The sequence below is a fragment of the Camelina sativa genome, chromosome 4 (assembly GCF_000633955.1).
Source record: "Camelina sativa cultivar DH55 chromosome 4, Cs, whole genome shotgun sequence".
NCBI lineage: Eukaryota > Viridiplantae > Streptophyta > Magnoliopsida > Brassicales > Brassicaceae > Camelina > Camelina sativa.
In genome coordinates this window covers 21,352,384-21,362,460 of record NC_025688.1, presented here as the reverse complement: position 1 = coordinate 21,362,460, position 10,077 = coordinate 21,352,384, and the positions used below count along the sequence as shown (strand labels likewise).

General features: G+C 38.8%; 2 protein-coding genes across 10 annotated transcripts in view; one reads left to right on the top strand and one right to left on the bottom strand.

Annotated features, from left to right (window-relative positions):
- On the top strand, positions 4,218–7,111 carry LOC104781625. Of its 9 annotated transcripts, none has more exons than XM_019244843.1 (9): positions 4,219–4,454; positions 4,652–4,820; positions 4,926–4,985; positions 5,081–5,365; positions 5,448–5,509; positions 5,585–5,643; positions 5,754–5,823; positions 6,170–6,291; positions 6,379–7,111. In XM_019244843.1, exons 1-7 carry the CDS (start codon positions 4,445–4,447, stop codon positions 5,769–5,771), a joined length of 663 nt encoding a protein of 220 aa, XP_019100388.1. In that variant the 5' UTR covers positions 4,219–4,444; the 3' UTR covers positions 5,772–5,823; positions 6,170–6,291; positions 6,379–7,111. The 9 variants fall into 9 exon arrangements, 7 of the variants coding, with proteins under 7 accessions (XP_019100384.1, XP_019100383.1, XP_019100382.1 ...); XM_019244842.1 differs by having other exon boundaries at positions 5,585–5,645; positions 5,750–5,792; XM_019244841.1 differs by having other exon boundaries at positions 5,585–5,645; positions 5,750–5,823.
- The window catches only part of LOC104781623 (glycosyltransferase-like At3g57200), a 3,638-nt gene continuing 1,029 nt past the window's right edge, over positions 7,469–10,077 (bottom strand). Inside the window, exons 2-11 of the mRNA XM_010506341.2 lie at positions 9,873–10,022; positions 9,750–9,802; positions 9,392–9,500; positions 9,161–9,295; positions 9,015–9,059; positions 8,682–8,869; positions 8,357–8,498; positions 8,221–8,267; positions 8,044–8,131; positions 7,469–7,958 (exon numbers count right to left, since the gene is read on the bottom strand). Coding sequence (XP_010504643.1) covers positions 7,704–7,958; positions 8,044–8,131; positions 8,221–8,267; positions 8,357–8,498; positions 8,682–8,869; positions 9,015–9,059; positions 9,161–9,295; positions 9,392–9,500; positions 9,750–9,802; positions 9,873–10,022 — 1,212 coding nt within the window. The 3' untranslated portion in view covers positions 7,469–7,703. The remainder of the gene's footprint in view (positions 7,959–8,043; positions 8,132–8,220; positions 8,268–8,356; positions 8,499–8,681; positions 8,870–9,014; positions 9,060–9,160; positions 9,296–9,391; positions 9,501–9,749; positions 9,803–9,872; positions 10,023–10,077) is intronic.

Here is a 10,077-nt window from a genome sequence, read left to right as displayed (position 1 = left end):
AAGACCTTACTTTCGTTGTCCAACCAGAGGAGATGTAAGTAACTAATTTTGTAATGAATTTGTGTTTTTTAGCTTTCTTTGATAAAAGTTAATCAATTAACAATTGTAGGAGCATTTGTTTAAGTGGGTGGAAGAAGGTGTATACGAAGAGGTTGTAGAAGCATTGCCGAAAATCTCCATTATTAACAATGAGATAAGCAATGCAAGATCTGAGGTTGCTGTCGAAATTGATGGGTTAACGACTCAAATTGAAGAATTGAAGGAAGATGCAATGTTTAGCAAAAGAGAACTTAATAAATGGAATTTGATGATATTGTGGTTGGTATGCCTTTGTGTTACTGTAATTGTCATTGTAATTCTAATGTGTAAAACCTCAAAAGGAACATTTGTTCTTGGTTACTAGTGTCTTTGTGTTTTGTCTTTGGTGTAGCATCTCATCGGTTGTAGTTGTGTGTCTTTGGTAATGAATAAATTTGGTTTGGCTATGAGTTTCACAAAACAAAAAGGAGGTTGAAAACAAAAAGCATTCATAATGAAAACATTTAGTTCACACAACTAGTTGAACCATAACATCGATCCACGTTCAACACACTAAACCAAAGAAGACAAAAACAAACAAACCTAATGAAAAACATTTGGTTCACACAACAACAAACAGCATTCATGAACACTCAAACCAAACAAAGTAACAATTCATTCATAAAGATAATCTAGGAGGAACACTGAAACCATGATCCATATCGACCAAGTTCTTGCTCTTCTTGTCCTTGGGATCCTTGTTGAGCTTGTGACCCAACCACTGGTCCTTGGGATCCTTGTTGAGCTTGTGACCCAACCGTTGGTCCTTGGGATCCTTGTTGAGCTTGTGACCCAACCCTTGGTTCTTGTGGTTCTTGGTTTTTCCTTGGTCGACCTCTTGGTCTCTTTGGTGCACTTGAAACCACAGTAGGATTTTTGCAGCCATGCTTGTTTTGCCCTTGTTGGAAGCAGTTAGAGCATGTCATGACCCTCTTTTCCCGTGACATCTTATTTGACGAAGATGAAGATTCATTTCTTCCTTTCCTCCTTGCATAGTTAGACGGTCTTCCTGGGTTCCCTCTTCTCCATGGTGGTGGCAATACAGCCAGCCTATTCAACCTAGGCCACAATTGCATCCCTTGGACAGGCCTAATACCATCCCTATCTCTCTCCACCTTATCCTTGTGTAACAAGCATCCACATAGTCCTCCACCTTTTCTCTCTTTCCTATTATCACACATGCAACATGAACACAAGGGATTCCAACCATTTGCCACTTCCTGCAACCACAAGTTCTCTCATTCATATCAACACTATAGCCAACACCATTCTGATATACCTCATGAATGTTGTGTCTTGCCATATATCTCTGACAAGCTCCTGCCCCAGCTATCATTTTTTCAATCTCCGCATGAGCTCTCTTTGTGAACCGTGTCTTCATCCGGTCAGCTATGACAAAGCGCTTTGCATTTCTAACCATGCATTGCCTCCTTATGTCCTCTAGCATATCCAATAAAGGCTTCTTCCTTGCCTGTCTTATAGTTCTATTAAAAGACTCACTTAGATTGTTGAGGTTGTCATTGCAGAGAGTACCAATCCTAAAGAAAGCTCTGCTCCAGGTAAGTGGATTAGTAAGTTGCAGGGATGCGTAAGCTTGAGGATTGTAGGCATTTAGCTCTGCCATACGATTATTAAACTCTCATGTGGTGTAGCTGCGTGCTATTTTCCAAAAAATCCGTTGTAGTTGTTGATCATGGCTGTCTCTTTTCAGTTCTCCATTATGTGTTTAGCACATTGTCGATGCTCAGCATGTGGCAGAACGCTATGGATAGCTTTGACCAAGCCCTGAAAAAAGTAACATTTGTTAGACCCATCATCGATTGTATAGTATAAATAACACTTTAAATATACTAATAGTAGACTCACCGATTGTTTATCTGAAATGAGGGCGATATTCCTCATTGTATGAAGACCCAAACTTGCAGCAAGAAGTCTCACAAACCAATCCCAATTATCATCATTTTCTATTTCTACAACTGCCCAAGCAAGAGGAACAATTCTATTATCTCCATCTCTACCAACAGCAGCTAGAACATGACCTTTTATATCCCACTTTAAGAATGCTCCATCCAATCCTATGATAGGTCTACATGTTTCTTTCCAAGATTCTTTCTGTGATTTAAAACAAATATATAACCTAAAGAACCTCTGCTTGCTTCCAACTACCGGCCCTGGGATTGTCTCAATCTCAAATTTGGACTCTTTGTTTTGCTGCAAAACATCTGCTTGATAATCCCATATACGCGCAAATTAGGATTCATGACTAGCTCTTTTTGCTTTCATAACTTTAGTCTTTGCCTTTNCATCATCGATTGTATAGTATAAATAACACTTTAAATATACTAATAGTAGACTCATCGATTGTTTATCTGAAATGAGGGCGATATTCCTCATTGTATGAAGACCCAAACTTGCAGCAAGAAGTCTCACAAACCAATCCCAATTATCATCATTTTCTATTTCTACAACTGCCCAAGCAAGAGGAACAATTCTATTATCTCCATCTCTACCAACAGCAGCTAGAACATGACCTTTTATATCCCACTTTAAGAATGCTCCATCCAATCCTATGATAGGTCTACATGTTTCTTTCCAAGATTCTTTCTGTGATTTAAAACAAATATATAACCTAAAGAACCTCTGCTTGCTTCCAACTACCGGCCCTGGGATTGTCTCAATCTCAAATTTGGACTCTTTGTTTTGCTGCAAAACATCTGCTTGATAATCCCATATACGCGCAAATTAGGATTCATGACTAGCTCTTTTTGCTTTCATAACTTTAGTCTTTGCCTTTGCACATTGGTCTGGAGTCACCTCCAACTTATACTCTCTTTGTACCTCAGCAGTCATCTCGTATTTAGTAATCTTTGGATTCAATCTCAGCCTTTCCTCAAACAAAAAAGCAATTGTAGACCGATTCAACATCTTCGAATAGCCTGACCTCACACATATATGCTCATTGATATATACTTTTATCTGCATTTTATGCTTCCTTTTCTAATATGAACAATAGACTCTCCAAGGACATCTCAAACCATCATCATCCACATAACAACACTTCGCACCAACTATCAAAGCTTGAGACCTATAGAGTTTAATATCGTACCTTGTCTTTAACGAGTACATCAACAATGCAAGCTTGAATTCTTCAGGAGAGTTGTACGTTTTCTCCACTACTAACAAACCCTCTGGATCGTCATCATCTCTACGACCTCCATCTTCTTTGTCTTTGATCTCGTCTTCGTCATCAGATGACAAAGGATCTGGAATTTTGTCTTCGTCCCATATATCATCACCGCTGTCGGAATCAGAACCATCTTCTATTCCTCTAACAACCTCTGGGAAGTCGTCTGCAATGTTTGCGTTAACATCTTCTTCCACACCCTGCATTTCGTTATCTTCACCACCAACTCCATCATCAACATCATCGAAGTCGTCATCATCATACGCCACACAGTCATCTTCACTGTCGTGCTCCACTTCAGCCTCAATAGCCTCGTCTTCACCGCTTCTTTTCTTCTGTTTTCAAAGCCGTTTTTTAGCTTGACCTTTATCACTGGCCTCTGATACAACTTCTTGAGCACCAAATCCTTCTCTGACCTCAACCTCTACAGCTCCAATTCCTTCGACATCAGCCTCCGAAGCTCCAACTACTTCGATTACCTCAACCTCTACAGCTCCATTCATTCGACATCAGCCTCCGAAGCTCCAAATCCTTCGACTACCTCAACCTCTACAGCTCCAACTCCGTCGACCTCAGCCTCCGAAGGTCCAACTCCTCCGACCTCGTCCTTTGGAGCTTCATACATAATTATACTATTTGATTCATCTCGCAGTGGATTTTCAACTCTTTCTCCAACAAACGAAATCACACCCTTGTTTTTAACTTTCGGCATCAAATCGATTTTTAGAGTTTGTAAAATTAGGGATCAAATGATTTGGAGATTTCGAGTTTTTTTTAATTAGTCTAACGAGTTAAATTTAACAGATGTTAACGGTGTTAAACGGAGGTTAGTTCTTCTGTTACCCAATTTTTCGCGATGTGTTAATTGGTATTTTTTATAAAATGTGATGTTTAATTAGATTTGTCAAACACAATTGGATGATTTAAATGGCCTTAACGAAAGTTCAGGATTTAATTGACGTTTTCGTGTAAGTTCATGATTTGATGGATATTTTTCCCCTTATTTTTTCTTCTTCCTTCTCTCTCTCTTTCCCGATAAATCTCTGCAAGGTGAGATCGACCATCAGAACGACAATCGGAGGAGATGGATGGTTATCTGAGCTGATCGGACGTTTTATCATCATCTCCACCGTTGCCGAGTGTCAACGTCGACTGTGGTGCAGCTAATCGGCCAGTCGATTCATGGAAAACGGTGAGTCTCCTTCACCAAATCGAAGCTTTGCATGGACCAATTCGGAGAGTGTTTGTATGAATTAGTGTTTAGTTAAGGTTTAGAGATTTGGGTATTTGACTTTGGAAATTAGGGTTCTTCGAAATCCTAATTTATTTATGTGATAGGCATGATTAAACTTAGGATTAATGATTTATTCAATCAATTGCATCAGACAGAGAGAACAGAGTGCACAAATCTTTCTTCGTTTGATGATGATACGAGAAGCAGAAAAGTCGTAATAGAGATGAAGAGACAGAACAAGAGAGCATTGGGTGTGATTAACCAGAATCTCGTTGGTTCAAAAGCTTATCCTTGCGTTGTTAACAAGAGAAGAGGCTTATCTCAGTACATTAACTTAACCCTCTCTCTCTCTCAAATGCTAAAGCTCGTCTCTTTTGTATCCATCTCTGTTTAAAGATTTCCTATTTCTTTGGATTTTATTGATTTCAGGAGAAAACAAGAAAGCTGTGAGAAGAAGAAGCTTGATTCACTACATCCCTCAATTTCAAGGTCAGTAAAGCTTAATGCTTTGGAAAACGTTTCTCTGATTTTGTTTTTGGCTGAGAAAAGAGAGAAAATCTGAGATTGTTTTTGAATATGTGCAGACCTCAAGAAGAGACAAAGAAGCTGAAACCATTGCTTCCAAGTAGTAGTGAAAGACGATGTCCGGCAAGAGTTCATCTTCAGTGTCGGCCTCCGTTCTCTGAGACCTTCTTTCTGAAACAATTCGTAAACCTCTCCGCGTCTGCCGATTCTGACCTCGCATCACCCTATTTCAGCTTCCCGTTCCTTCTTGTCTGTTACTCTTTTGGTTCAAATATGGGAAGGGCAAAGAAAGCTCGAAAGCTTGTTGTCATGAAGAAGCTGTTTACCCACAAAGCTTTGAAGCAGTGACTAAACGATCGCTTCTTCCTTCAAATTTTATCCCTTTTCTTAAGAGTTTATTAATGATGTTTTGTTTTCTTTCTTCAGTTACAAGGAAGAGGTTCTGAATCCAAACAAGAAGGAGACCTCACGGAGCTTCCGAGAAACGTGTTTGCTTTCGTTGCCAAGTTGTAATTAATTAGGGTTCCTTCAAAATTTGTATTTTGGCTTTGATTTTGGATCAGTCCGAGTGTTCCTGCTGGGCTATTCTTTTCTTACAACTTCTCTATCCAGAATAAGATCGGTGTACATCTTCTCTTCTCTACCACAGAGCTCTGAGCAGTTTCTTTATCCTGACTGGATTCTCATTATGGTTCTTATGGTATCCTTTTTTGCTCTGGTGTCTATAGATGGATCTTGAGAAGGGAATGAGAGACTGTCTGTATGCAAACTGTGAGTTACTTATACTTTGATTGGTTTATAGGTATGCAATTTTGTCTCTTTTGTTAACCTTTTCTTGTTTCTGGATTGGTTTAAAGTTTCTTCAAAATATTTTTTTTCAAAATTAACAACCCCAATAAGAGTTTCACCATTGGAGGAGCAAAATTTTAATTACTCTTTCACAAGTTCTTATTTTAAAAAGGTACAAAATATAATATTTTAAAAATAAAAAACCTCAAAATAGCAGCTTCACCGTTGGCGATGCTCTAATGATATTATTTTATACAATAAGAGTGTGGGTTCTCTTGCTGCATCTTACGACATGACTTTGGATGCAATGGATCCATCTAGCGGAAAGTATCTAACTTTTCAGACTGCCGTTAATGTAGAATGTTGTGGCAAACTTGTTATGACGTCCTATGTTGCTGGACCTCGAGGTAATATATATGTGACTCACTCAGTGAACCATGGAGAATCCTTTCGAAAACAGAAACCGATTTCATTTTACCAGGTAAGATTATCTAGAACCCCCCTCCTCCCTCCCCATATATAACAAGTAGTTAGTTAGTTAGTGATTTATATCTTTTGCTTTTTGCAGGTGGATGAATCAGAGCTGCAAGCCAATGACTGGATTCGTCTATAGTTGGAAATTTTAGTTGCCAAATCTGATAGGTCCACTGAGGATCATGATCTTTCCAAGTTGAAGATTGTGGCCATAGAAATCACGGAACCACCGAGTGAGTCCTCTCTCACTGCCAAAAATGCAATAAGGTACACTGACTTTTGTGAGGCTCGGTGTGGTGGTAAGAATTTTGATCGCATAGCTGTAGTTAGAAGAACGTTCATTGAGCGTACGGAATGCTTCAGTCTCGACGGTTGGAATGAGAGCTCATACATTATACCAGAAAAGTGTCACCAGAATCAGAGTTCAGATATTGTACGAGAAAAGGGTATGAGTCTCAGTAGGAAACTTCTGACACGGCGTTTAATTCACAAATCATGGCGGATATGGCGGCGCAGGGTTTACACGAACTATGGCGTTGGCTTGGCTCATCGTCGTCTTGGCAAAACAAGATCCATAGAAGCAGCGATCAGAAAGTATACTCAAAAAAGTGTGTATTGAGTCTGACTGTGAAACTTCTGTTACGGCGTTTAAGCGTTCCCACACCATGGCGGATATCTAAACTTTGTAATTACTCTAAACTAATTGTATTGGTCCAATCAAAGTATCAAAACCCAATCAAGAAGAGTCAACTTGTCAATAGTTGACTTCAAGTGTGTACAAGGGTCTTGTTATGTTAAATACTTAGATAGATCATAGATCGAATGAATTCATATAAGTGTAACTAACCGTTAAATCAACACACTTATAACTAAGCCATCAAAGGATTCAGACCCAAACTAAACACATGCAAATAATAACCAGAACAAGTGAAACTGATCAACTACAAACCTTTCCTCTTAAGTGGCTGGCTGCTACTAACTTGACTTAACTTCTCTTCTTCTAGATTGTTTCTCCTGTTCTCACTGTGAAATATTAAGTTCCTGTGAGAGGTTTAACAAAAGTCAGAACTCATAAGAAGCAAGATGTTCAGAAACTAAAGTTCACATTTTAAGAAAACTATAAACCTGAATAAGGGAGGTTAGAGATACGATGAAGATAAAAGAGCACAAAAGAAAACCAGTAGTCAGATGAGGAAGGCAATGAATTTTTATTTGAAGTTATTGAATCATCAACATGATCAAGTATTTTGCATGGTACATATGATAGATAGAAGCCTGCTATATGATATTCCCTCTTCATCTGTGGAATCATCTCTGTGTATAACCTAAACTAAAACCTTTCCTAAATGTACACCAGAGCTCAGGTTCAAAAACTGTTCATATGTCATTCGAATAAATCCCACTCTTTGTAGTCACTTTTCAGATTTCAGATAAAGGTTCCATCTTGGTTGCTTCCAAGCCTGGAGGCGACAGTGGTGGTACCGCTGATACTTGAGATTTACCGTCAAGATCAAGATGAAATTCCAACACCTTCCTCCTACCAGTTGCCTGAGATGATTCTCGGGTATTGCTTAAAGTCGAATCAGCAGTTGAAGAGTTTTTCGAGAAAGACATGTGAGCTGCGGTTACCACGGAGCTGAAAACACCCGCTTCCCTAAGCTCTTGGATTATAACCTGTAAGATATGATAGCTTGTGGAAAACCAAACACTGATCGATCATGTCAAATAAGAAACGTGGTTTAGTTTTGTTGTGACTAACCATGGGAGCATAAATGCGGGTCAGAATTCCCTTCCTAAGGAGTTTCAACTTCAGTTTTTCATCTGTCCACACAACATGCTCTCTGTACCTGTTTAAGTGAAGCTTATTAAAATGCAGCAGAGGATAATAGAATGAAGAGCAATGATTATATTTAAATCTATATTGATAATTTGATACCATTGAAGCATTTCCTCTGTACTGGCGGTTGAAGCAATAATAAATGCCTACATGTGATGGCCAAGAGCTGTGACTCTATATTTCAGAATAATATGCAGGAAATAGAAAAGGAAAAACAACATAAATTTCCACTCACAGCTCTGTCAAACTCCAGCATGAAACATCTCTTGACATCCACTTTAGTGGGCTTACAGCCACAACGATCACGTCTTGAGGTAAGATCTGAAAATCTGGGATAAGTGTAGTGCAGCACGGCAGCTTCTTCTACTTTGACCTCACTGTATCAACGATAATATTGTCAGCACCCCCAAACAACTGAAATGGACAGGCTCAGGCTTCATGTCCTACTACAAGCTTCTATTTAATAAACCACACGAGAATCTAGCCTAATATATACAGGGGAACACGATGCCACATACAAAGAGCCAAATGATAGAAAAGTAAACGAGAAAAGATAATACTTTGGACTCTTCTTGTAGTTGTGCCATCGATGAGCACCATTGGGACGAAGATGGGTCTGAACACGGGCAGCAGCTTTCCCATTTCCATAGGTTAGAAAGTAGTTTGGGTTTCCACGAGTGGCCTCTTTATAGCTTCCAAAGTAAACATCTCTCGGAAGATGGTCATAGTTCTTCTTGAACATTGATACCTATAAAAAATGAAAGTACAACAGAAAATATAATCAAGTACCTATGGTAGGTCCGAAAATCATGTAATCAATTTCTCATGGGCATAATAAAGCTTTAGCTGGTAATGAAGAAGCACGTCGACACAGAAGATGATAATTTCTATACCTCACTGAAAGGTTCCTTGATATCATCTCGCTCACCACTGCTCTCCTGAAACAAGAACAATGCCGATGAAGCCAGAAGAAGCTAATCACAGTCTAAAAAGGAAAGTCCTATCTGAAAATGAAAATCATATCTCCTGTAAGACTCACATAATTAGGAAAGATAGCTATATCCACGTTTGCAGATACATTAGCCAGCAATTTCCGCAAAGAATATTCATGGGTTCCAGAAGGATGTATAAGCTCGTCGGTGTCTAGATGTATTATCCAGTCCATACTAGTGTCCTAAATACACCGCATAACAGCAACGTGCAGCGTGAGAAAGCAATCAAGTGATTATTACCACATGCCGTATCCAACCATGGAAAATGTAACAGATACCTGAGCCATTTTGATTGCCATTTCCATGTTCAAGGACTGTTTCACGAATAATTCATAGTTACACGGTTTGTAGAAGAAGCTCGCCAGCCAAGTCTCATTCCATATCCGGCTGTAAACCAAAAGGCAATGAAATATCATATTTAGTGGATTTATAGATCTAAAAGTAAGGTGAAGAATTCCCAACAAACATTTCAGTAAGTGACATGACAATCATAACAAAGGCACATCATATCAATTACCAATATTTTCTAACTGAAACACTTGAATCCATCCATGGATTCTAGACCACTCTTATATAACCCACAAAATCAGAACTTCATTCGCCAAAGATATTCACAAAAGATGCAGAAGAGAATACCTTTTGGCCTGCTGTTCTTCTAATTCTTTTGTCCTGTATATAACTTTCACACCCTGCAAAAGGGAAACACAGTTAGAGAAAACAAATCAATCAATAGGATCAAAGAAAAGTTACAGAACTTACAGGAATAGACTCCAAAACTCGAGACACGTTTGGTGATGCAGCCTTCCCCTCAACAAATAAATAAAAAGTTGAAACTCCAATAACTTTGTGAAAGAAGATCCATGGCAATGTTTGCTCTAAGCCAGCCGAAGTGCTCGTTGTGATACATATCTACCATAAAAACAAAAAAAAGTCAGAATCTTTACAAAAAAAAAAAAAAAAAAAA